At 49.0% G+C, this 26,747-nt stretch overlaps 1 protein-coding gene across 1 annotated transcript in view; it reads left to right on the top strand.

The window, feature by feature from the left end:
• Nucleotides 1-594: 594 nt before the first annotated feature.
• The window catches only part of LOC309332829 (protein unc-13 homolog A), a 121,362-nt gene continuing 95,209 nt past the window's right edge, over nt 595-26,747 (top strand). Inside the window, exons 1-7 of the mRNA XM_081846047.1 lie at nt 595-852; nt 17,158-17,187; nt 17,934-18,033; nt 19,499-19,616; nt 20,645-20,768; nt 22,769-22,842; nt 24,977-25,010. Of these exons, the coding sequence (XP_081702173.1) occupies nt 831-852; nt 17,158-17,187; nt 17,934-18,033; nt 19,499-19,616; nt 20,645-20,768; nt 22,769-22,842; nt 24,977-25,010 (502 nt within the window). The 5' untranslated portion in view covers nt 595-830. The remainder of the gene's footprint in view (nt 853-17,157; nt 17,188-17,933; nt 18,034-19,498; nt 19,617-20,644; nt 20,769-22,768; nt 22,843-24,976; nt 25,011-26,747) is intronic.

Raw genomic sequence — 26,747 nt, 5'->3', positions numbered from 1 at the left:
AGAGTGCATGGAAACACCATTTACCTTCCTGCTGCAGTGGTACCTATTTATCTACTTGCGCTGGTGTGCTTTCAAACTGCTAGGTTCAAAACCACCAGGTTTCCCCATATCTCTTGTCCAGGATAAGAGGGTGCTGGAGCTCATCTGGTTAGAGCACCGATAACGCCAAGGTTGTAGGTCTGAGCATTGCAAGAAGTTGCACCAGATGAACCTTCAGACTCTGATTCTATGGCCAGATGGGTCTTTGGTTCCTGAAAGCCCTTTGTCCTTTCAGGACAAGAATCAGAAACCGGTTTCACTCATCTTCCCTTTGGGACACCTGCTTGACCGCTGTAGCGGGCGAAAGTGGGTCTCCTTCGGCCTCGCCCAAACACAAGGCTTCCTCCTTACGTAACTGAGTGACAAAATTTCAAAAGCGTGTGGAGATCTGCCTGGTTAACGTAGAGGCATTTCAGCAGCATAACTGCGGCCTCTTATAACGGGTGCCTTTAAGATGTGAAATCTCAGCCCAGATCAGGTGGTCCTTTATAAATCCGCCTCCTTTCTTTTTTTTGGTCTTCCTCTCTCTCTCCCCCCCCCCCTCTTTCGCTCTTTCATCACCCTGACGTCAGGAGCTGTCCAAAGGCCTTGGTGCTGAAATAAAATGGCTGGCTGCTAGAGGAACCCAAGGAACGTGGAACAATTCCAGAAGTATGCAATTTCCCAGAAGGCGACGACAACGCGCAGCCTCTCCCAACCCAGGTCCGAGCTGAGAGCCAAATCTGAAAAGCCAGCCTCGCCGAAGGGAAGGGATAAAAAAATTTTCGAGAGAGAGAAATTAAGAAAGGACCATGTCTTTGCTTTGTGTTGGAGGTAAGGTGTATTTAAAAGAAAACCCCAAATCGAGAGTCTATTCCCATTTTATCTCTCCAAATAATTATTTCATATATGGGTTTCAATGTCGGTGTGATCCGGATTAGAAATTACGATTCTCGTGCCTCTGCGAAAACGAAGGCGGGGGGTTTTTTTGGGTGGGGGGGGAAGATGTATTTTTCTGGTGTGGTGCGGTGCGTATTCTGCTATTCTGCTGTTGTATCCAGGGATATTTCTCTTGTGTGGAGGGATATATAGCGAAGCGTTTTGCGGTTACGGACGCTCCTCGGTGTGTCGGTGGAAGAGGGGAACCTCGTCTCTGGGGCATATTTAAAAGGCAGGCATTTTTCATGAATGGGAGGTGTGTGGCGGAGCCGAGGGTGTGGTACATTTCTCTGTGTGTGGCTGAGAGATGCGCTCCTCCGACTCGGACAATCTCCTCGCTTCGGTTTTACGAGAAAAGCTTAGCTGAAGAAGAATCAGGGCAAATTATCTCATTTTCCTTCCATTTCATCCCTCCAGATGGTTCCCCCCCGCCCTCTGATAATTGAGGCGCCGAATTAATCCTCCCCCTGCTGGCGTGGGGAAAGGTGTGAATTTCGCACCTATCCCACACGTTCCCGTTATTACCATTTAAATGGAAATATCGGAGATCCGGGGTCGGTCGCTTGCACCCCATCGCTAATTTTCAACGTTTTCCCTTTTCTCCCTTGCGCGCGTAAAAGGCAGTGCGGTTAAAAATGATTTTAAAAACTACCGTATTATATCTGTGCATGCCTACACCTAGCAAGGTTTTTAAAATATATTTCTGTACAGCCAAAGGGGCTGCGTCCGATCCTGGCTGTTGTGGATCAGATCCACTGGGGAGCTCCTAACTAGCTTGTGTTCAGAGTAGGCCCGCTGAAATGGATAGGAGTAAGGAAGACCCATACGTATGAATGGGTCTACTCTGAAACTGGCTGGCGTTGGCGGGTCTTCGCTGAGTCGGAAAGGCTGTGGATCTGCCGCCAGTCAGTGCTAGTGAGCTGCTGGGAGTCAGTGTTGGAAATACGGAGCTAGATGGACACAGCAAGCGTCCTGCGATCCTGTATCTATATTGAGAAGTTCTTGTTCTTAATCTGGTTTTTGGGTTTGTTTTTTTTTAAAGTTCTGTGAAACACGGATGGGGAACATCTGCCACCCCCTCCCCAGTGGTTGTTAAACTATATCTCCCAGCAACGGAGCAGCTCTGTTGGTTAGAGCGTGGTGCTGATAAAAGCCAAAGTTGCAGGTTCGATTCCCTGAACGAGACAGCTGCATATTCCTGCATTGCAGAGAATTGGAATAGATGACCCTTAGGGGTGTGTGTGGAGGTCTCCCCCGACCCCTTTCCATTCTCCCATTGGTTCCCACATTAATAATAATAATAATAATAATAATAATAATAATAATAATAATAATAAAAATATATTATTTATACACCCCCCCCGCCTTTCTGGCTGGGTTTCCCCAGCCACTCTGGGCGGCTCCCAACAGAATATTAAAAGCACAATAAAACATCAAACATTAAAAACTTCCCTTAATAATAATAATAATAATAATTTATTATTTATACCCCGCCCATCTGGCTGAGTTTCCCCAGCCACTCTGGGCGGCTCCCAATAGAATATTAAAAGCACAATAAAACATCAAACATTAAAAACTTCCCTTAATAATAATAATTTATTATTTATACCCCGCCCATCTGGCTGAGTTTCCCCAGCCACTCTGGGTGGCTTCCAATCAAGTGTTAAAAATAATAAATATTAAAAACTTCCCCAAACAGGGCTGCCTTCAGATGTTTTCTAAAAGTCAGGTAGATGTTTATTTCCTTGACATCTGATGGGAGGGCGTTGCACAGGGCGGGCGCCACCACCAAGAAGGCCCTCTGCTTGGTTCCCTGTAACCTCGCTTCTCACATTATTATTCTATTCCACAATAATTTTACTATTTACACCCCCAATTCATCTGCCTGGGTCGTCCCAGCCCCTCCAATAGATTCATATATGTAATAACAAAACATTAGACGACATCTGAAGGCAACCCTGTTTAGGGAAGCTTTTAATGTTTGATGCATTACTGTATTTTAATTTGTTGAAAGCCACCCAGAGTGGCTGGGGAAGCCCAGCCAGATGGGCAGGGTATAAAAAAATTATTATTAATATTAAACATTTTAAAAGTTGCCTATACAGGGCTGTCTTCGGACGGCTCTGGGGGGCGGGGTTGGATAACTCCATACCCTCCAACATTTCCCTAATGAAAATAGGGACGTCCTTAAGGAAAAGAGGGTTCAAATCAGGAACCGGGACGGTTTCTGTAAAATCCTGGGAAACGGGGGCACTTGGAGGGCCTGCAAAGCTTTGTAGCTGAAAGCTTTGTAGCTCTATAGGAAATACTATCATAGGATGTGGTGTGTGAGTGTATTTTAAGTTGCAGCTCATTTAAAAGAAGGAAGAATTCTAGAAGAGTAATGAAATTCCCTCTATACAAGATTGGATTCAAAAGCTGATGGAATATGCAGAATTAGATGGTTTATCAGGAAAAAATAAAGGGGGGAAAATCAAAAACAGCGATTTGTTTCAAAATCGGAGGTTTTCAAAGAATATTTAGAATATAAATATAGTAGTTTAAACTCGGTTGCAGCATTCGGGGAACTTCAGTAATAGTTGCAAGGCAGATATAAGAAGATATATTAAGAAAAAGTTTAATTATGATAAGTGTGTTATATGAAATCGAAAAATGGAATAGACATGAGGTTGGGTCTTTAGTGTTATGACCAATTTATGTCTTATTAAGAAAATTTTGTGCCTATTGTTACTCCTGTGTGTAACTTGGTATTTGTGTTTTCTTTTTTCTTTTCTTACTGTATCAATTAAAAAATAAAAAGAATTCCCCGCTCGTCTGTTGATATGCTATTAGATCACCCGGGCCCTGTAAAAGGCTCTCTTGCCCTGCCCAAAGTGCTTGGCTACAATGCCTTCATTCACAAAAAACGCAACGGGCCTCTTTTTGGGGTTTGGCTGCCGAAACCACGAGCGCAGCTACCAGTGCCAGTCTGCTTGGGGAAACTGGCAAGGAGAGGAACCAGTAGGGGGCAGAGACGTCCGATTGGGTTGCAGGCTGCAAACTGGGGTGTGGGAAGGAGGGGGGTGCAGTCAGCCCCAGGTGTCATCCCTGAGGGGGTCAGCACTTATCACTTACGGGGTCCTCGCCATGGGATCACATTCACCCGGTGCTATACCAGCTTTAAAAAGCATCTTAAAAAGCAGAGACATCTCCTTGCCAACAAAGGTCCGTATAGTTCAAGCTCTGGTTTTCCCAGTAGTGATGTATGGAAGTGAGAGCTGGACCATCAAGAAGGCTGATCGCCGAAGAATGGATGCTTTTGAATTCTGGTGCTGGAGGAGACTCTTGAGAGTCCCATGGACTGCAAGAAGATCCAACCTCTCCATTCTGAAGGAAATCAGCCCTGAGTGCTCCCTGGAAGGACAGATCCTGAAGCTGAGGCTCCAGTACTTTGGCCACCTCAGGAGAAGAGAAGACTCCCTGGAAAAGACCCTGATGTTGGGAAAGATGGAGGGCACAAGGAGAAGGGGACGACGGAGGACGAGATGGTGGGACAGTGTTCTCGAAGCTACCAGCATGAGTTTGACCAAACTGCGGGAGGCAGTGGAAGACAGGAGGGCCTGGCATGCTCTGGTTCATGTGGTCACGAAGAGGAGGACACGACTAAACGACAACAAATACCAGCTGCACTAGCTCCCGATGGGGTACGGGATCAGGTTTAAGATGCTGGTTTAAACCTTTAAAGCCCGATGCGGCCTAGGACCCTCGTACCTACGGGACTGCCTCTCCTGGTACGTCTCACGGGCCACAGGGAGGTTAGGCTGGCCTTAACCAGAGCCAGGGCCTTTTCAGCTGTGGCCCCAATCTGGTGGAACGCTCTGTCCCAAGAGACCAGGGCCCTGCAGGACTTGACATCTTTCCGCAGGGCCTGCAAGTCAGAGCTGTTCCACCAGGCCTTTGGCCAAGGCACAGTCTGACCCCCCTCATTCTCTAATCCTCATAGAACTCTAGCCCAATGGTTGCCATTAATTTGATTTTAAATTGATTTTAGAATGAATTGATTTTAGAATGCTGTGTTACTTTTATTGTTAGCCGCTCTGAGCCCGGCTTTGCATGGATAGGGTGGGGTTTAAATAATTTTTAATTATTATTATTATCATGGGGCCTGGCCTGCAGCACACCTAAGCTACATGCCTCTCCTGGGAGTGATGCGGTGGTTCAAGGCCCTGCGAACCCCAAAATAGCAGCGGAGGGCTTGTGCCCGCCAGGCAAACTGTGGCCAGCTCGCCGCACCACCTCCCTAGGCGGATTGCCGTGGCGGCCCCTTGCAGCGCCCCGTGCGCACATCACCCCGCTCTCCGCTTGCCGGAACAGCTAGTTATGCCCCTGGCTGCAAAGTGCCTTCTGGAGTGGGAGAACAGAGGCTTCAGCCCCTCTCCCCACAACATAGCAGTCCTAGTAAGGTAAAGGTAAAGGGACCCCTGACGATTGGGTCCAGTCGTGGCCGACTCTGGGGTTGCGGCACTCATCTCGCTTTACTGGCCGAAGGAGCCGGCGTCCAGCTTCCGGGTCATGTGGCCAGCAGGACTAAGCCGCTTCTGGCGAACCAGAGCAGCGCACGGAAACGCCGTTTGCCTTCCCGCCGGAGTGGTACCTATTTATCTACTTGCACTTTGACGTGCTTTCAAACCGCTAGGTTGGCAGGAGCAGGGACCGAGCAACGGGAGCTCACCCCATCACGGGGATTCGAACCGCTGACCAGTCCTAGGCAGCTCCTTTAAACCATGTCAGACCACTAGGCCATCCAGCCATGTCAACATGCTTGGGTTTCAGGCCGGAGCTTGTCAGCAGAGCCCTAAACAGGAGACGGATCAGGGACCTGGGGCAAGCAGGTACTCTGCTGCTCAGCTGCTGTTCTCCTTCCAAAAGGTAGATCAGGATTCTAGCCCTCATGGATTGGCTTAATAAAGGGGTGTTCTGGTGGGGAGAGATGTTATTTGACCTGTCCCCTTCTGCGGTTTCAAGCAGTTGGCATTCCGGGTTAAACGAATACGGGGCAGGGTGTGTGTGTGTGTGTGTGTGTGTGTGTGTGTGTGTGTGGTTTGGTGGAAAGGTAAACCGTGGGAATTTGATGCTTTTACTACTTACAGAGACTGCATCCTAATGTTTTAATGTTGGATTTTAATCTTTTTAAATTGTATTTTAATCAACTTGTTTCTATTATTGGTTGTTAGCCGCCCTGAGCCCGGTCTTGGCTGGGGAGGGCGGGGTATAAATAAAAAATTATTGCTATTATTATTATTTCGTCAGATTTGTACACGGCTTGGGTGTAAAGAAAATCCTCAGCACTGTTCTATGGAAAGGATGAATCGATAAGATTATGGGGAAAGGAACAGCAATCCTTTAAAAGGTTCAAACAAAAACAAAATCGGCTTAAAAGCAGGTCGTCTAAACACCCAGGCAGGATTCCTAAGGGGACGTCCTCCCAGAAATCTCATTGCTTGAGGGTTTGTAGAAGCTGGTGAGGACTGAGTCTGCAAAAAAAGAAAGGGAAAAAAAGGTTAATGATAGTCATTGGCACAAATCTATAAATCAGAGGTGTCCGATGGAGCCAGGCTTGTCAGCCATTCTGGAGACATGTGCTTTCTGGGAACTGTTTATGAATGAATGTCCTTACGGAAGGCTCCTTCTAGAGATTTGGCAGCGGTGGTGATGTAGTCAGTTGCGGCTGTTTCAACAGTCCCCAATTGGTGGAGAAGCAGAAAACAATCTTCCTCCATCTTCCATGAGACGGCCATTCAGATGTTGGAGAATGACCATCGCGTCTCCGCTTTTGCAGGCTAAGCACACCCAGTTCCCTCAAAATATCTGAGTTGTTTCCAATAGAACCAGGAACTGTGTGTTTGAGTATCCCTCTTTGCCTTTTTGGGACAGAATCCCCACTCCAAAAATCTCAACAATCTGCTCTCATGGGTTCGAGTCCTACCCTCCAGGAGAAAACAAGCTTGCTCCATCTTCCATAGGATTCGTTGTTTAGTTGTGTCCAACCCTTTGTGACCCCATAGACCAGAGCACGCCAGGAACTCCTGTCTTCCACTGCCTCCCACAGTTTGGTCAAACTCATGCTGGTAGCTTCGAGAACACTGTCCCACCATCTCGCCCTCTGTTGTCCCCTTCTTGTGCCCTCCATCTTTCCCAACATCAGGGTCTTCTCTTGGGAGTCTTCTCTTCTCATGAGGTGGCCAAAGTCTTGGAGCCTCAGCTTCAGGATCTGTCCTTCCAGTGAGCACTCAGGGCTGGTTTCCTTCAGAATGGAGAGGTTGGATCTTCTTGCAGTCCATGGGACTCTCAAGAGTCTCCTCCAGCACCAGAATTCAAAAGCATCCATTCTTCGCCGATCAGCCTTCTTGATGGTCCAGCTCTCACTTCCATACATCACTACTGGGAAAACCATAGCTTTGACTATACAGACCTTTGTTGGCAAGGTGATGTCTCTGCTTTTTACTTCCATGCGATAGCTCTTAAGATATTGGAAGATGGCTCTCCTATCTCCTCTCAGTCGTTTTTCCAGCCTAAACATACCCAGCTCCTTCAAGCGTTCCTCATCAGGCTTGGCTGCCAGGCCCTTGATCATCGCCTAATATGAATTTGACCAAACTGCGGGAGGCAGTGGAAGACAGGAGTGCCTGGCGTGCTCTGGTCTATGGGGTCACCAAGAGTCAGACACGACTAAACAACTTAACATTCTGCATGGACTGGTTGCATGGCAATGTGTGCAAATGGCTTGAGATACCTATGAGGTCCATCAATTACCATATAGCATATATTCAGCACAAAAAAACCAGTGACGATTTGTTGTTGACAAAGGACAGCTGGACATAGAAGGGCCTCATTACCTTCAGTATCCGAGGGCCTCATCAAACCTAAATCCAGCCCTGTTCATGTGTGTTTGAACCTTGTTGCAACAACAAAGGTCTACTGACCTCTGATTTGCTTCTTCACTTGGCTGGAGATTCCTTCTTTTGCTGGTCAGGAGAGTGGCAAACCCGACGAGCTGGACAGTGGAGTAAACCCATGCCCAGAATTTTCCCGTAACATCTGGATTATCAGTGCCCGTACGCTGGGTGTCGGTCTCCCAAGAGGAGGGTGTTGGATTGGGGTGTAAGCTCTCTTCCTTCCCCTGCCTCCGAAACAAATCTGCTATTTCTGGCACCGAGCCTAAAACTGACACCGCTTAGAAATCAGACGTTGTCGAGAGCTGTTAATTGTAAGGCCCGGCTGACGGTGCACAAGCTTGCAAGGATTTGTGATGCGTGGTGAAAGTGGGGGGGAAATAAATAGAACTCTCCTTTGCAGCTGCCTCCTGCATTTTTTAAAATTAGGGCATCGCCCCCACTCCTCAGGATGCAGAGGAATGCAGCTGAAATCCAGCATCTCAGCATTGTCTCCCACCTCAAACGACACAAATGGAAAAGGTGTGGTTCGTTTTTGGGGAAAGAAAAGGTCTGAGGGAGGAGCGAAAGCAGCTCCAGCCTCTAGAATTGGCAGGGGAAGAAGCCGTAGATTCATCGAACCCCCGAAGGGATCCATGAGGGTCATCTAGTCCAACCCCCCCTTTGCAAGGCAGGAATCGCAGCTGGGGAATCTCTGACAGATGGCCACCAAATCTCTGCTTCAAAACCACCAAGGACGGAAAGCCAGCCGTCTCCCAAACAAGTCTGTTTCACTGTTGAACGTTGGCAAGCTTGAAGGTTGGTCCAGAAGGGTGACCAAGATGGTCAAGGGCAGGATTCAGCAAACTTTTTCAGCAGGGAGCCGGTCCACTGTCCCCCGACCTTGTGGGGGGCCGGACTATATTTTGAAAATAAATGAACAAATTCCTATGCCCCACAAATAACCCAGAGATGCATTTTAAATAAAAGCACGCATTCTACTTATGTAAAAAACACGCTGGTTCCCAGACCGTCCGCGGGGCAGATTGAGAAGGCGATTGGGCCAGATCCGGCCCCCAGGCCTTAGTTTGCCTATCCATGGTCAAGGGTCTAGAAACCAAGCCTGATGAGGAACGGTTGAAGGATCTGTGTATGTTTAGCCTGGAAAAGAGGAGAAAGGAGAGGCATTTTCAAATATCACATTGAAGAGGGAGCAAGTTTGTTTTCTCCTGCTCCGAAGGGTAGGACTTGAACCCATGGCTTCAAGTTGCAACAAAATATTAAAAATACATTAAAACATCAAACATTTAAAAACTTCCCTAAACAGGGTTGCCTTCAGATGTCTTCTAAAAGTCAGTTGTTTATTTCCTTGACATCTGACGGGAGGGCGTTCCACAGGGAGGGCGCCACCACCGAGAAGGCCCTCTGCCTGGTTCCCTGTAACCTCACTTCTCGCAGGGAGAGAACTGCCAGAAGGCCCTCGGAACTCGTCCATTTTGTTCAGTGTTGCCTATTGCCAGTGTTCTCAGAGCAAAGCATTTCCTAGCCTTATCCGGGGGTGCCAAGACTTGAACCCAGGGCATTCTGTGTGCAAAGGCGGACACTCCAACACAGCCTTTTGCTGGATTAAATGTACCCCTGATGTACAATTTTAGAAATCTTTCAAATGAAACGACGGAGACTTATTCCCCATGCGTCGTTCCCTCTGGCAGCGGGCAAGAGTTCAGAATTAGGGGGGAGAAACTGGGGTGCCCATTGATCCCTGAAGGCACCGCTCCCTGTCAGATATATTGGTGCCGCAACCATTAAGCTTAGATCAGAAACACCAAGCTGGCCCATTCCTTCTGTTCCTCGTTTCAATAGGTGGATGTTTCACATGACAATTTGTTCCGAGCTTAAAATGGATCTAACGTTTCCCTGCCAGGTGATTTTGGCTTTGAAATGTACCCAGCCATTGTTAAGCAGAGTGGGCGAGTTGCTGAAAATAATAGCTGGCCTGGCATGAAAAGACCAGGAAAGGTTTCGGGGGGTTAAACACATACAGCCTGTTCAAGCTTTAAATTATTTTATATTCTATTGGGAACCGCCAGAAGGCCCTCAGTTCTGGACATCAGTGTGCGGGCTGAATGATGGGGGTGGAGGCGCTCCTTCAGCTATACTGGGCCATTTAGGGCTTTCAAGGTCAGCACCAACACTTTGAATTGTGCTCGGAAACGTGCTGGGAGCCAATGTAGGTCTTTCAGGACCGGTGTTATGTGGTCTTGGCGGCCACTCCCAGTCCCCAGTCTAGCTGCCGCATTCTGGATTAGTTGTAGTTTCTGGGTCACCTTCAAAGGCAGCCCCACAGAGAGCGCATGGCAGTAGTCCAAGAGGGGGATAACCAGAGCATGCACCACTCTGGCCAGACAGTCTGCGGGTAGGGAGGGTCTCATCCTGCATACCAGATGGAGCTGGGAGACAGCCGCCCTGGACACAGAATTGACCTGCGCCTCCATGGACAGCTGTGAGTCCAAAATGACTCCTAGGCTGTGCAACCTCTGCCTGGCTCCCTGCACAACCTCTCTTCTCGCAGGGAGTGGATTGCCCGAAGGCCCTCAGAGCTGGACCCCTGTGCCCGGGCTGAACAATGGGGTTGGAGAAGCTCCTTCACTTATACTGGGCTGAGGCCATTTAGGGCTTTCAAGATCAGCACCAACACTTTGAATTGTGCTCGGAAACGTCCTGGGAGCCAATGTAGGTCTTTCAGGACCAGTGTTATGTGGTCTCAGCGGCCGCTCCCAGTCCCCAGTCTGGCTGCCGCATTCTGGATTAGTTGCGGTTTCCGGGTCACCTTCAAAGGTAGCCCCATGGAGAACGCATTGCGGTAGTCCAAGCGGGAGATAACCAGAGCATGCACCACTCTGGCCAGACAGTCCGCTTAGCATCATAGAGTTGAAAGGGACAGCGAGGGTCCTCTAGTCCAACCCTCTACAACGCAAGAATTTGCAGTCGTCCCATACAGGGGACCGAACCTGCAACCTTGGCGTTATCAGTACCACGCTCTAACCAACTGAGCTATCCAGATTTGCCAGCTCAGGTTGGTGGAATGGTCCTTTAACTGGCCTGAATGGACCAGCCTCTGTTGACGGCTGGGCTTCTCCAGTCGACTGTTTTTGGGAAACAGAAGGATCTTGAGACCCAGGTATGGCAGATTTTTTGCAATCTGAGCTTCCAGAGAGAGAGATGCCAACCACATTTTTGTGGGGCTTCGTGAAATTACTTCTAAGTACAAAGAGAAAGTGTGTGTGTGTGTGTGTGTGTGTGTGTGTGTGTGTGTGGGCATGTCGGCAGCCACATGCCATCTGGAAGTGAAAACGAGGAGATTAAAAATAGTTCCGTTAAATGTGAAGGCTTTAAGAGGCAGAATCTAGCAGAAGGGAATAAAGGAGCTTTCACAGTAACAGCAAGAGAGGAATAAGAACATTTTGGTAGGGGTTTTTTATTTTAAAACATTTCTATCCCAATGTTCTGCCAAGCAATGGTGCAGTGAGCAGACCTCTTCGAAATGGAATTAAACCCATTTTCTGTGGCGTCCTGGGGTGCCTTGAAGGATGCTCAGTTGAAAAGTGTCAGTGGATTCATTGGAAAAAAATCTGGTAACCTCACCCCAAATTCCATCTCTTCCGGTAGATCCTGCTAGATTTCTGGAAGGGCTTCTTGCATTGTGTGAAAGGCAGAGAAAGTCGGGGAAATGGAATAAACGGTTGTGTAGATGATCTAACCTAATTTGCACCTATCTCAACCAATCCCTGCTCCTGCCAACCTAGCAGTTCAAAAGCATGTCAGAGTGCAAGTAGATAAATAGGTACCACTCCGGCGGGAACTTAAACGGCGTTTCCGTGCGCTGCTCTGGTTCGCCAGAAGCGGCTTAGTCCTGCTGGCCACATGACCCGGAAGCTGTACGCCTGCTCCCTTGGCCAATAAAGCGAGATGAACACCGCAACCCCAGAGTCGGTCACGACTGGACCTAATCTTTGCATCGAACTTGATCTCTCTGAACCTACCTAAATTCACCCATATCTATCTAATCTGATCTGCCTCCACCTAATCAAATCTGCCTACCTGTATTTAATCAGATCTAGCATATCTCTACAGGACGCGGGTGGCGCTGTGGGCTAAACCACAGAGCCTAGGGCTTGCTGATCAGAAGGCCGGTGGTTCGAATCCCCGCAATGACGGGGTGAGATCCCGTTGCTCGGTCCCTGCTCCTGTCAACCTAGCAGTTCGAAAGCACGACAAAGTGCAAGTAGATAAATAGGTACTACTGCGGTGGGAAGGGACGCGGGTGGTGCTGTGGGTAAAACCTCAGCGCCTAGGACTTGCCGATCGTATGGTCGGTGGTTCAAATCCCCGCGGCGGGGTGAGCTCCCATCGTTCAGTCCCAGCTCCTGCCCACCTAGCAGTTCGAAAGCACTCTTAAGTGCAAGTAGATAAATAGGTACCGCTTTATAGTGGGAAGGTAAATGGCGTTTCCATGTGCTGCGCTGATGCTGGCTCGCCAACTACAGCTTTGTCACGCTGGCTACGTGACCCGGAAGTGTCTTCGGACGGCGACGGCTCACGGCCTCTAGAGCAAGATGAGCGCGCAACCCTAGAGTCGGACACGACTGGCCCATACGGGCAGGGGTACCTTTACCTTTACTGCAGTGGGAAGGTAAATGGCATTTCCGTGCGCTGCTCTGGTTTCCCAGAAGCAGCTTAGTCCTGCTGGCTACATGACCCGGAAGCTGTACACCGGCTCCCTCGGCCAGTAAAGCGAGATGAGCACCGCAACCCCAGAGTCGGACATGACAGGACCTAACGGTCAGGGGTCCCTTTACCCTTTACCTTATAGCATATCTCTCTGCACCTGTTTTTTTTTGTTTTGTTTTTTTTTTGCAAATCCCTCTCCCTCTCCTGTCTCCAAGAAAAACCACACACCTATATCACACCCACTCTCCTCCCGCAATTGTTTGACTCTCTCCTTCACGCAACCCACATTACACGACCTGTAGGAATGACCAGTTCCGCCCGTTCCATCTCTTTACCATTCCAGAGTTGGACTCTGTGCCAGATTCTGTTCCTCCCAAATTCTGGTGAGCTCAGAGAATTCCCAAAGCAATTCTCTTCCCCCCCCCCACCTGGCCCCAAATAAACCCATTTGAATTTTTAATTTAATATATATCATTATCTAAATTTTATATATATCATTATCATCCCAGTCGTGATGTATGGAAGTGAGAGCTGGACCATAAAGAAGGCTGATCGCCGAAGAATGGATGCTTTTGAATTCTGGTGCTGGAGGAGACTCTGGAGAGTCCCATGGACTGCAAGAAGATCCAACCTCTCCATTCTGAAGGAAATCAGCCCTGAGTGCTCACTGGAAGGACAGATCCTGAAGCTGAGGCTCCAGTACCTTGGCCACCTCAGGAGAAGAGAAGACTCCCTGGAAAAGACCCTGATGCTGGGAAAGATGGAGGGCACAAGGAGAAGGGGATGACGGAGGACGAGATGGTGGGACAGTGTTCTCGAAGCTACCAGCATGAGTTTGACCAAACTGCAGGAGGCAGTGGAAGACAGGAGGGCCTGGCGTGCTCTGGTCCAGGGGGGTCACGAAAAGGCGGACACGACTAAACGACTAAACAACAACAACATCTAAAAGGGAGTGTGCGTGCTGTAAGACCATTAAGTTCAGACGTGGAAAAGGACCTTGCGACACCCCTATGGGGCAAACATTGGCACCCTCCCTTAAATCGCAGTGGTTGGGAGCTGTGCCAGGAGTTAGTGATATTTCTTGATGCGGGCAGAATGATATCTCGTCGAGTCAACAGAGACGGCGGCAGAGACAGGACACCTGTTCTGTGGGTGGCTCCATATTTCATTCAGCACCCGGTGTCTTGTTTTTTTGTTTTTTGTTTTTTTGCTGCAGCCTCCTTCCTCTTCTTTGGAAGGAGACGAGCCTGGAAAAGCAACAAGAATGTTTTCTGGCCTTCTGAAATCAAAACTATTCTGTACGTACCAGCGTCCTAGTCCAATCTGGAGGCTCATAGAGGAAGGCAGGTTGAGGCGAATCAGCACCACGGAGAGCTCCAGCTGAGCCACTTGCACAAAGGCACCAAGGCAAGGTCCATTTTAGTGGTCCCTGCTATCATACTGGGTGCATCGTGGCAGCGGTGTAACACACCCAAGACCTCTTGGGGGCCTCCTGTTTCTATCTCGGGGGTGCTGTCCTACACCTGCCCATCATCACAGTTGTGTCAGCTCAAGGCCGATGGAGTCTTAAGGCTGGGAGTGGGAAGCTTTGCAAACTGGTCTGTTCGGGTGGCTAAGGAGCTGCCCCACTAAGCTCAGTCTGCCTACAGCCAGCCCCCCACCTGTAGTAGTCTCATTGCTGAGCCACAAGCGCAGAGCTCAGAGGCAGGAGTCCCTGTGCTGGTCCTGTGGGATAACCGTGAGGTGAGGTCCAAGTCCAGTCCGAGATTGAGGGTGCGGTATGGAGGCTGTCCGTCAAAGCTGTAGCTGGGTCCAAGGCAGGGAGTTGGGCAAGGTCAGGAGATCCGGCAGAACAGGGTGCAGGCAGGAACTGGCTACCAACAACGTTGCTCCCGCAACTTGGGACTGGGGCTGGCCGGCTTTTATCTGCCCCGAGGCATAGGGCGGCCCTGGTCCATAGGTGACTCGCCTCTCCTGGCCTGGAGGCGAGCCCTCCTCCTGTGGGAACTTCGTTCCCTCCACCTCTCTGCCCTGAGCCTCTGCAGCTCAGGAGAGGCTGGAGGGTTCCCGGACCCAGAGGCAACCTCAGTGTGCTGGTACCGGGGGGAGGTTACCGTGGGGCGAGGTCCAGGACCTGAGTCGAGGGTCGGCAGACAGTCCTCCACGGGCGAAATGGGGTCCAAAGCGAGGAGCTGGACAAGGACAGGAACTCTGGAGGAACAGGACTGGGTGCTGGCCGAAACAGCTCTTCAACGACGTTACTCCTGCAACCTGGGACTGGGCTGACTGGCCTTTATTTTCTCTGAGGCCAGGGGCGGTCCTGGCCCCCAGGAGACCCGCCTCTCCTGGCCTGGAACTTAGTTCCTCCTGCGGGAACTTAGTTCCCTCCGCCTCTCTGCCCTGAGCCTCTGCAGCTCAGGAGAGGCTGGAGGGTTACCCAGAGGCAACCTCAGCTTCCTCTGATGGGGCTGAGAGTGGAGCACCTGCAGGCAATGGGTCCTCCATCAGCTCCGGAGCCAGAGCAGACTCAGCTGATGCCTGCACCTGAGGACCCAGGACAGGTGAGGACCCTTCAGGCTCAAGCCCCAGCCCTGGCTCAGCTGGTTCTGGAGGTGGGGACTCCTGTGCAGGCTGGGATTCCTAAGGTTCAGCCTCCGAGTCCGAATCCCAAGCCATCACAGTCCCTCTTGCAGGGAGGGAACTGCCAGAAGGCCCTTGGAGCTGGACCTCAGGCTGAACGATGGGGGTGGAGATGCTCCTTCAGGGATACCGGGCTGAGGCTGTTTAGGGCTTTCAAGGTCAGCACCAACCCTTTGAATTGTGCTTGGAAACATACTGGGAGCCAATGTAGGACCGGTGTTATATGGTCTTGGTGGCCACTCCCAATCACCAGTCTAGCTTCCGCATTCTGGATAAATTGCGTAGGCACCAGTGAAAGGCACCTATGAGGCTGCTGGCCGTGGTTCCATGGACCTTGGTACTGTGGGCTCTAGTTTATTCATTCATTCATGATTCCAATATTTCACCCTTCCTCCCATCCGGAGCTCAGAGTGGCTAATGGCTGCCAGGTTGAACAATCATACGCAACAGCACATCGTTGAAACCACAAGCTCCTAACAGGAACAATTCGGCAGTGAATAATGTCAGGAAAACCACAGCTAATAATAGTCCCCCCCCCTTTATACAAATGCCTGGCTAGTAAAAATAAATAAATTAAAACCTCTGGCTGCTGAGTGAGTCGCTTGGTCTAAGGTAGCACAATGGACAGCTCCCAAGGCAGCAAAGCGTTTCAGAACCATGGAGAGCTCTGAATGAGACACTTGTCTCTATCAAAACAACAACACCCAGCTGGAATTTGAACCCTGGTCTTCCACTCTACAAGTGCCTCATTACATTAGCTGGGTTGCAAAAAATAATAATTCTTACTTCAGTGTAAAGATCACCACCAGCTGCTGCTGCTTCTTCTTTTTTAAAAAAGGGAGTCTTTTTATATATGTGTCCAAAAAAAATCAACTAGTTGCATCATATTGTGCGTTTTATTTCGTCGGTCCAAGACTGTAGTGGTTAATTCATTCAAAAGCGAGACAGAGTTGACAGCATTCCAGAAGATGCGAGAGGAAAGAAGCTGGTTCAAACCAGTTCTGAGCCATTCAGGAGCAGAGGAGTTCAAGTGCGAGAGAGAATCCATCTTCCTACATGTTCCCCTCATTGCCCAGAGGCTCCGTGGCAATGCAAAATGCAATGTCACTCTGACAGCTCAGAAGTAGGTCACCAGATTTCTGGGAGCGAGGGAAATGGATTTAACCCAGTCCCTTAGCCAGCCGAGAATTAGGGCAAATAAACAGAGGAAGGAAGATCTGCCGGGTTCCTTTAAGACAGCGATGGGAAGAGTGCTGGGCCAATCAATTGTTCCACTTTCTTCTTCTTTTAATCTTCAATGAATGGGAGAAGGTTTCGCCTTCAAAACACATCAGAGAAAATGTTAGTGAAATTCCCAGGGATGGGACACAGAGAGGTTTCAGCTTGTGCTGGGTGCTGCGAGTGCCCTTGCTTATACAGTCATACCTCAGAAGTCGAACGGAATCCATTCCAGAAGTCTGTTCGACTTCCAAAACGTTTGGAAACCAAAGCGCTTGGTCTAAGGTAGCACAATGGACAGCTCCCAAGGTAGCAAGGCAGGAGGAGCGTTTCAGCACCATGGAGAGCTCTGGGTGAGACACTTCTCTCTATCAAAAAAAAAAAAGATTCTACCTTAGAATGTGCTACCTTAGACCAAAGCTCCTTCAGCCAATCAGAAGAGTCCGACGTTCGGCTTCCAAAAATCGTTCAAAAACCAGAACACTCACTTCTGGGTTTTCGGCGTTTGGGAAGCAAGGCGCTTGAGAACCAAGGTCCTACTGTATACTGAATATGCTTTGTGTATGGTTCTGTTTACACGGTCATGTGATAGTTTGTACATATCTTTATGATAAATCAATTTTAAAATCAAGTGAAAGAAAAAGAGAGCACATATTGAATGGTACAACTAAACCTTCTGCTTTCTCCTTTTCCCTTCCAGTCAAGAAAGCCAAATTTGACGGCCCCCAAGGTGAGTCCTTCCTCTTCTCCTTGTTGTACGCGGGGAGTCATGCGACTGTTGAGAATGACTAACCATTGCCCGCAGGGACGCGGGTGGCGCTGTGGTCTAAACCACTGAGCCTAGGACTTGCCGATCAGAAGGTTGGCGGTTTAAATCCCTGTGACGGGGTGAGCTCCCGTTGCTCGGTCCCTGCTCCTGCCAACCTAGCAGTTTGAAAGCACGTCAAAGTGCAAGTAGATCAATAGGTACCGCTCCGGCGGGAAGGTAAACGGCGTTTCCGTGCGCTGCTCTGGTTTGGCAGAAGCGGCTTAGTCCTGCTGGCCACATGACCTGGAAGCTGTACGCCGGCTCCCTCGGCCAGTAGAGCGAGATGAGCGCCACAACCCCAGAGTCGGCCAAGACTGGACCTAATGGTTAGGGGTCTCTTTACCTTTAACCATTGCCCCACGTTGAGAGCCTTGTTGCTGCGGCTTAGCAGCAACCAACCATTGGCTCGTCCAAGCAAAGACACAATATCAGAGGGGATTTCTGTCTTCCCATGTGCTTTCTTTGAGCAATAAGCTCTACCTTGTCAGATCAGGGCCAGATCAGGGCCATCTTAAGCATATCCGGCGCTGTGATCCCTCAGGCCCTCCCCACTTTCCCACTGTTGGGGCTGTTTTTCATTCAGACAAAGGGCTTTTCTCTGACAGACACCGCTTCTCTTCTCTCTATCCAACTATCCTATTCTATGCCCCCACCCCACCCCCGTACAGAAAAATTCAACACGTACGTGACCCTCAAAGTCCAGAATGTGAAGAGCACGACGATAGCAGTGCGAGGAAACCTTCCATGCTGGGAGCAAGACTTCATGTTGTAAGTGGAGCTGCTCTCTAGCGCTCATTCGGAACAAACAGCAATCTGGGTTTCTGGCTGTTTCTTGCTGTTGGTTCTGGTGTGGAGCTCAATAGTGTGTCTCCTTGAGAAAGGAGAAGGGGAAACGTGGACAAGGAGCCCTCAGTCTGCCTATTGATTTTGCTTGGATAAATACAATATTTGGAATGGGTTTATACAAAATGCCATAGGCTAATCATATTTACATATGTATTAGGATAGTAATATCAATGCTATGGGTTAAGGTGTTTTTTGTATGTGTGTGTATATGTTTCTCTACACATTTTAGTACCTTTTTATTTGCATCACTTTATTTCTTTAATTGAAAGGAAAAGGTAAAGGGAAGGGATGCGAGTGGCGCTGTGGGTTAAACCACAGAGCCTAGGACTTGCCGATCGGAAGGTCGGCGGTTCGAATCCCTGCAGTGACGGGGTGAGCCCCCATTGTTGCTCGGTCCCTGCTCCTGCCAACCTAGCAGTGCGAAAGCACGTCAAAGTGCAAGCAGATAAATAGGTACCGCTCCAGCGGGAAGGTAAACAGCGTTTCCGTGCGCTGCTCTGGTTTGCCAGAAGCGGCTTAGTCCTGCTGGCCACATGACCCGGAAGCTGTACGCCGGCTCCCTCGGCCAATAAAGCGAGATGAGCGCCACAACCCCAGAGTCAGTCACGACTGGACCTAATGCTCTTAGGTTCAGTTGTGACCGACTCTGGTAATTGAAAACTTTCCCATAAAATATGACTTTTAGAAGACATCTGAAGGTAGGTCTGTTTAGGGAAGTTTTTAATTGATGTTTTATTGTGATTTTAATATTCTGTTGTGAACCCTTTAGAGGTTTTTCAACAAATTTGGTGAACTTTGCTAAAACTGTACCAGTTCATTTCAAGCACTCAGAAGAGAGCAGCAGTGCCGATTTTATGTATAAGCTAAACAAGCTATAGCTTAGGGCCCCACTCTCTTGGGGCCCCCAAAAAAATTTAAAGGGGAAAAAACCCTGGATGTACATTTCCAAAATATAAGATAAAAAAACAAATGAAATAAAACCTACATCCAGCAACTGTGTTTTGTGTGGTGTAGGCTCCTAGGATATAAGTCATGCCCCCTGCCTGCTCCCTAAAATATCCCTGGTTTGCTCCTTTCTTTATATAGGGTGCCTACATTCTGCATGGACTGGTTGCAGGGCCACACGGGCAAATGGCTTGAGATACCTATTAGGTCCATCAATTACCATATAGCATTCAACACAAAAAACCAGCGGCAATTTGTTCTTGACAAAGGACAGCTGGACATAGAAAGGGCCCCATTACCTTCAGGAGCTGAGGGCCTCACCAAACCTAAATCCGGGCCTGGAGAGGAGGTTGGGAAACCAGGGGCTTCTCCACATATTCTTAAGGCATTGTCCGTTCCTGAGAACGGGCGCCGTGCGATTAAAACTACGTTTCTCTTGCAGCGAAATCAATCGCCTTGACCTCGGGCTGACAGTGGAAGTGTGGAACAAGGGTCTAATCTGGGACACGATGGTGGGGACTGTGTGGATTCCGCTAAGCACGATCCGGCAATCCAACGAGGTGCGTGGAAAGTGTGGGAATGTCCAGGGAGTCAGGAGAGGATATACTGTTTATTAATATCCTTCCTAGCTTGCGCTAGCAAGTTCCTTTACTTAGCAAAGTTTACATTCCCCTTTTAAACACACAGCGGATAACTGGTTGCAGGCTCGTGTGAGCCTCTCGCTATTAGGTTCCTGGTAAGTTCCCTTATGGGACGTGGGTGGCGCTGTGGGTTAAACCACTGAGCCCAGGACTTGCCGATCAGAAGGTCGGCGGTTCAAATCCCCGCAATGATGGGGTGAGCTCCTGTTGCTCGATCCCTGCTCCTGCCAACCTAGCAGTTTGAAAGCACGTCAAAGTGCAAGTAGATAAATAGGTACTGCTCGGGCGGGAAGGTAAACGGCGTTTCCGTGCGCTGCTCTGGTTCGCCAGAAGTGGCTTAGTCCTGCTGGCCACATGACCCGGAAGCTGTACGCCTGCTCCCTCGGCCAATAAAGCGAGATGAGCGCCGCAACCCCAGAGTTGTCCGTGACTGGACCTAATGGTCAGGGGTCCCTTTACCCTTTACCTTTAAGTTCCCTTATATCCCTCTTAAAAGAATAAACACGCCACAATCTTGTGTAAAGTATTATAAAAGAAGTTTACTCACATCATCAGTTCACAGTTGGATCCCTGAAGGCAGAATTGGTTACAAAGTATATACATGTGGATCTATCCAGTGTCCTCTGTTAGCTAAAAGCCAAAAGCAGAGCAATTCTAGCTAAAAAGCTGCTCCAACGACAGAGGAAGTCAAAGAGAGAGGGAGGTGTGCTGTGTGACTTGTCCTTTTGTTACCTGGACAGGTAAGGCCATGCCCACCTCTAGTCCCATGCAAAGGAAGGATGTCCCAGCCAGGAGGAAACAGGAAGTTTTTGACTGGCTGGACCAAACATTCCCCAGCATGGCCACTCTAGGAAAACAAGGAATGTTGTACTTGACTGCTACTTATGGATCACATCCCACATTTTGCAATGGCTGGGCTAAATCCAAACCTCTTTCTTCCATCCCAGGAGGGTCCGGGGGAATGGCTGACTCTCGACTCCCATGTCATCATGACGGACAATGAGATCTCTGGGACCAAGGACCCAACTTTCCACCGCATCCTTTTGGACACTCGCTTTGAACTCCCACTCGGTAGGGAAGGAGGGATGGATTGGGTTGTAAAGTGGTGTGTGTGTGTGTGTGTGTGTGTGTGTGTGTGTGTGTGTACCCCAATTACAGTGGTACCTTGGTTCTCAAACTTAGTCCGTTCCAAAACCAAAGCGTTCCAAAACCGAGGCACGCTTTCCCATAGAAAGTCATGCAAAACGGATTAATCCATTCCAGACTTTTAAAAACAAACCTTAGAACAGCAATTTAACATGGATTTTACTATCTAGCGAGACCATTGATCCCTAAAACGAAAGCAATAAACAGTGTACTGCAGTCACATAATCAATCAGTAGCTGAACTTAGTTCCACACAGTCAAAAAAACAAAACAAAAAGAGCCACAAAAGCAAAAATGCAAAATAAATAGCAAAAACAGACAGACTTTGGTGTAATACTTAAAACGGAAGCGTAACACTCAAAACGGAGCATGTTTGGCTTCTGAAAAAAGTTCGCAAACCGGAACACTTACTTCCGGGTTTGTAGTGTTTGGGTTCCAAGTTGTTTGAGTACCAAGGTGTTTGAGAACCAAGGGACCACTGTATTAGGGGTTTGCACGGCCTAGAGGTCGTGCAAGGTTTGGGTTGGCCACTGTGGGATAGCTCAGTCGGTTGAGCATGCGGATCTAAACCTCAAGGTAGCGAGTTCAAGTCCCACCTTGGGCAAAAGTTTCCTGCAATAGCAGTGGGTTGGGCTGGATGAACCTAATGGTCCCATTCAACTCTAATTCTAAGAGGATACTAGGATCGATGGGGCTGTTTGCCTGATCCAGCACCCCTCTTCTTATGTTCTATATATGGTCCTGTAGCACCCTGCTTGTGGTTAACGCTTAGCTGGAATGAAATATTCAACCAAGCAATAGAGAAATTAAAATAATAATTTATTTGTCAGACAAATAAATGATAGGCACAGTGGTATATGGTTACCAAAGCTCTGCCCCCTCCAGCCCTGATGGCCAGCACTTATATTTCCTCAGCCCAGCCCCCTTGCTCCTCCTTTGGCTGCCTCTGTCCAATCAGCCTGGTTGAAATTCCTATTGGCTGTTTGCTAGAACCAATCATAAAAGATACACCCATTTCCTATTACCTTTTATGGGAGACAAAGAGCCATATATCTTACATTTGCCTCGACAAGGCACCTTAATTACCAGATCACCTTTTGCCCCTGTTGCCCCTGCATTCCAAAACAAATGGCTAAAACAAATGGCTCGTGGTATTAAATTCTATCTAAACAGAGATCTTGGGTTCACATTCTCACACACCATCAGTGAAACAAGAATCTAACATAAGAATCTAACATTTCTTACTTTCTAAATCCTTTGCCTAATTACATTAAGCCAACAAATCTCATACATAACATAGATAGCTTTTTAGAAGAAAAGGCCTTTGCAAAGTAAAAAGGAACTCAGTAAAAAACAGCTTCAAAAGAAACCTCTTCAGTTTACACCCCCCCTTTCCCAGCCAGCTGCTTATCCCATTAGCTCTTCCCAAAATTTATTGCCCTTTAACTCTCTCAGTATACCTTAAACCTTAGGAAAATATGGCTAGAGTCTGATGGGAGGCACATGGTATTATTTTCTGTTAAACAATAAATCTTACTATTTACCAACTCTTAATTAGTGTTTTTGCAGCTTGATTGTGAATATGTAGGGTCAGTGTAACACTTGCTCCCAGCCTGTAATTCCCTTTTACAACTTTGAGAAACTTGTCTCCTGCTACTGCTATAAATCGGGGGGGGGGGGGGGGGGCTTGTTCAGGAGAGCAAGAAGATAAACAACTGCCAAAGTACTTAGCCAGCTGGTTTCTGCCTGGCATGAAATATACACACATTTGCAAATATATCTTTAAGCTCATTTTAAAATACAGGCCTTGATCAGATGCCTCAGTCCAGTTCAGAAAAGGCTTGTACCAATTGCGTGGTTTTTTTCTTCTTCTTTTTAATTCCGTCAACTGAACCGCCTCCCATTCCACCCCTCTTTCCTCTGCAGATATACCTGAGGAGGAAGCACGCTACTGGGTCAAAGAACTTGAGAGGCTCAATGCGATGCGAGATCAGGATGATGTAAGTTTCTAATAGGGCGTGTGTGTGTGTGTGTGTAACCTTGGTGCTGACCTTTAAAGCCCTAAACGGCCTCGGTCCTGTATACCTGAAGGAGCATCTCCACCCCCATCATTCTACCTGGACACTGAGGTCCAGCACCGAGGGCCTTCTGGCAGTTCCCTCACTGCGAGAAGCAAAGCTACAGGGAACCAGGCAGAGGGCCTTCTCGGTGGTGGCACCCGCCCTGTGGAACACCATCCCACCAGATGTCAAAGAGAAAAACAACTACCTGACTTTTAGAAGACATCTGAAGGCAGCCCTGTTTAGGGAAGCCTTTAATGTTTGATCTATTACAGTATTTTAATATTTTTTTTGGAAGAAGCCCAGAGAGGCTGGGGAAGCTTCTTACCAGCATGGTTGTTTGTGTGTGTGTGTGTGTGTGTGTTTTTCCCTACGCAGACTAGACCTATTGAAATTAAGAGATCTTAAGTTAGCCATATGGGACACAGGTGGCGCTGTAGGTTAAACCACAGAGCCTAGGACTTGCCGACCAGAAGGTCGGCGGTTCGAAACACCGCAATGACGGGGTGAGCTCCTGTTGCTCGGTCCCTGCTCCTGCCAACCTAGCAGTTTGAAAGCACGTCAAAGTGCAAGCAGATAAATAGGTACAGCTGTGGTGGGAAGGTAAATGGCGTTTCCGTGCACTGCTCTGGTTCGCCAGAAGCGGCTTAGTCCTGCTGGCCACATGACCCGGAAGCTGTACGCCGGCTCCCTCGGCCAATAAAGCAAAATGAGCGCTGCAACCCCAGAGTCGGCCACGACTGGACCTAATGGTCAGGGGTCCCTTTACCTTTAAGTTAGCCATGCCCATTGGTTTTAATGGGCACACCTTGTTAGCCTGAATAGGGGTAACGTTGGAGCCAACCAATAGATTCAGAGGGTTAGTCTCCAACTATTTCCTGCTCAGACTAGACCGAGGCTAGATCTAGTAAAGGTAAAGGGATCCCTAACCATTAGGTCCAGTCGCAGACGACTCTGGGGTTGCGGCGCTCATCTCGCTTTACTGGCCGAGGGAGCTGGCGTCCAGCTCCTGGGTCATGTGTCCAGCACAACTAAGCCGCTTCTGGAGAACCAGAGCAGTGCACGGAAACGCTGTTTACCTTCCTGCCGGAGTGGTGCCTATTTATCTACTTGCACTTTGACGTTGTTTTGAACTGCTAGGTTGGCAGGAGCAGGGACTGAGCAACGGGAGCTCACCCCGTCATTGCGGGGATTTGAACCGCCGACCTTCTGATCGGCAAGTCCTAGGCTCTGTGGTTTAACCCACAGCACCACCCGCATCCCTAATGTAGTTGAGTCCCCAGTTAATATTAAGAGACACAAAAACCTGGATTTCTAATGCAGGCTGATTGGAAATCTAAATATGAGCAACTGCATGAACTTTTGTTGCATTTTAATGACATATTGCTGTTATTTTTATTAGATGTTTTGTGATCGTGGTTTTTTTAATACAGTGGTACCTTGGTTCTCAAACTTAATCCGTTCCGGAAATCCGTTCCAAAACCAAAGCATTCCAAAACCAAGGCACGCTTTGCCATAGAAAGGAATGCAAAATGGATTAATCCTTTCCAGACTTTCAAAAACAACCCCTAAAACAGCAATTCAACATGAATTTTACTATCTAACAAGACCATTGATCCATAAAACGAAAGCAATAGACAATGTACTGCAGTCGCGCAATCGATCCATCAGTAGCTGGACTGGGTTCCACACCATCACAAAAACAAAAGCCAAAAGGCCGCAAAAATGAAAGCGCAAAATAAATAGCAAAAACAGACAGACCTCAGCGCAACGCTAAAATGGAAGTGTGGCACTCAGGACGGAAGCGTAAGGCTCAAAACGGAGCACGTTTGGCTTCCGAAAAAAAGTTTGCAAACCGGAACAGTTCCTTCCGGGTTTGCACCGTTTGGGTTCCAAGTTGTCTGAGGACCAAGGCGTTTGAGAACCAAGGTACCAATCTAACTGTAAAGTATTTTTTAAAAGGTATTTTAAGTTGTTCTCAGATAGACACTGACTCGTCCCCCTCCCTCTTTTCTCGGTCTGCTCCCCCCTCTCTAAATTTTGGGGTTCCCATTCTCGTTCTCGGGGGACACAGGAGAAGCCGCTGCCTGTACCTGGATCTCAGTGCTGTAAGTGTTTGCCTCGCTTGTGAATCTTAGGGAATTCGATCTCGCTTCCCCCATGCCCTAACCAGCTCCTGTCCCTCTGTGACCTGCTGGACTCCAGGTCCCAGCATCCTCGCTGGTGGCTCCAATGGCTTCTGGGAGTTGGAGTCCAGCAAGACACGTTCTGTACCCCCTGACTCAGGCTATATCTATGAAGGTCTCTCCATCACCTTCCATCTCTGGTTTGGAAGGTACCTTGGAGGGCTTGGCCACTGAAAAGGGGGTCACCTGACTGGCAGAAGTCCCCCCCTTGCTTCTCGACCCTCCCCTCTGTGTCTCCCTTATCCCCATTTGTCCCCCCTCCCTGCTTTGTCTCTCTCCCACCCCACTTTTAAGTCTCAGGATAGTCTCGAGTTTGGGAGTAAAGCACCGTATTTTTCGCTCTATAGGACGCACTTTTTCCCCTCCAAAAATGAAGGGGAAATGTGTGTGCGTCCTATGGAGCAAATGCAGGCTCCTTGGCTTAGCGATAGCAACGCGAAGCCTCCGAAGCGCAGAAGGAGAGCTCCCCCTGCGCTCCGGAGGCTTTGCATTGCTTTCGCTGAAGCCGCCTGAAGCCCCCGGAGCGCAAGGAACTCCCGCTGCGCACTGGGGGTTTCAGGCAGCTATCAGCAAGCCTTCGGAGCACAGCAAGAGCTTGCGGATAGCCGCCTGAAGCCTGGAGAGTGAGAGGGGTCGGTGCCCACCGATCCCTCTTGCTCTCCAGGCTTCGCTTCGCGGAAGAGGCGCTGCACAGTTTTCCCTCTCTGCGCAGCGCCCCTTCAGTGAAGCGGGAGGAGAAATGGGAGGGGCTCCGTTTCTCCTCCCGCTTTGCTGAAGGGGCGCTGAGCAGAGAGGGAGAGAATTCCCCCCCCCCATTCTCCCCCTCCTATGGTCCGGTGCATCCTATAGAGCGAAAAATACGGTGCCTGGGTTAGGAACTGCTGTTCGGAGATCTGTTCTAGGAAAATCCTTGGGCTCGCTTGTGTTACGGAAAAATCTAGGTGCGAGGCTGCTCAGTCACCCAGCTGGTCGGGCAGCGCCCTGAGGAATAAAGGAAGGAGTCCAGCCACCAACTGGGGCAAATAGCTGTAGACCAGAGTTTATTGCACAACAGGTTCAAAGAGGAATTTTGAACCCCGAGGATGAGGTGACGAGGACTTTTAAAAGTTTCCCACCATATCCCAGAATATGGTTCATACAGCATCACTGCTACATCACTGACATGTCACAAAAGGGGAGGGGTAGACATGGGATGCGGATGGCACTGTGGGTTAAACCACAGAGCCTAGGACTTGCCGATCGGAAGGTCGGCGGTTCGAATCCCCACAATGACAGGGTGAGCTCCCGTTGCTCGGTCCCTGCTCCTGCCCACCTAGCAGTTCGAAAGCACGTCAAAGTGCAAGTAGATAAATAGGTACCACTCCGGCAGGAAGGTAAACGACGTTTCCGTGCGCTGCTCTGGTTCGCCAGAAGCGGCTTAGTCCTGCTGGCCACATGACCCGGAAGCTGTATGCCGGCTCCCTTGGCCAATAAAGCGAGATGAGCGCCGCAACCCCAGAGTCGGCCATGACTGGACCTAATGGTCAGGGGTCCCTTTACCTTTACCTTTAGACAGGGGTTACACTAGTTTAACCTTGGCAAACATGTCCAGACAAGTCCTTGGTCCCTGTTCAGGGAAGTTTTTAATGTATGACATATTAGTGTATTTTTGGTCTTTGT

This window comes from Podarcis erhardii, assembly GCF_964252035.2.
Source record: "Podarcis erhardii genome assembly, chromosome: 18".
Taxonomy (NCBI): domain Eukaryota; kingdom Metazoa; phylum Chordata; class Lepidosauria; order Squamata; family Lacertidae; genus Podarcis; species Podarcis erhardii.
This window is presented reverse-complemented; position numbering and strand designations above follow the sequence as displayed.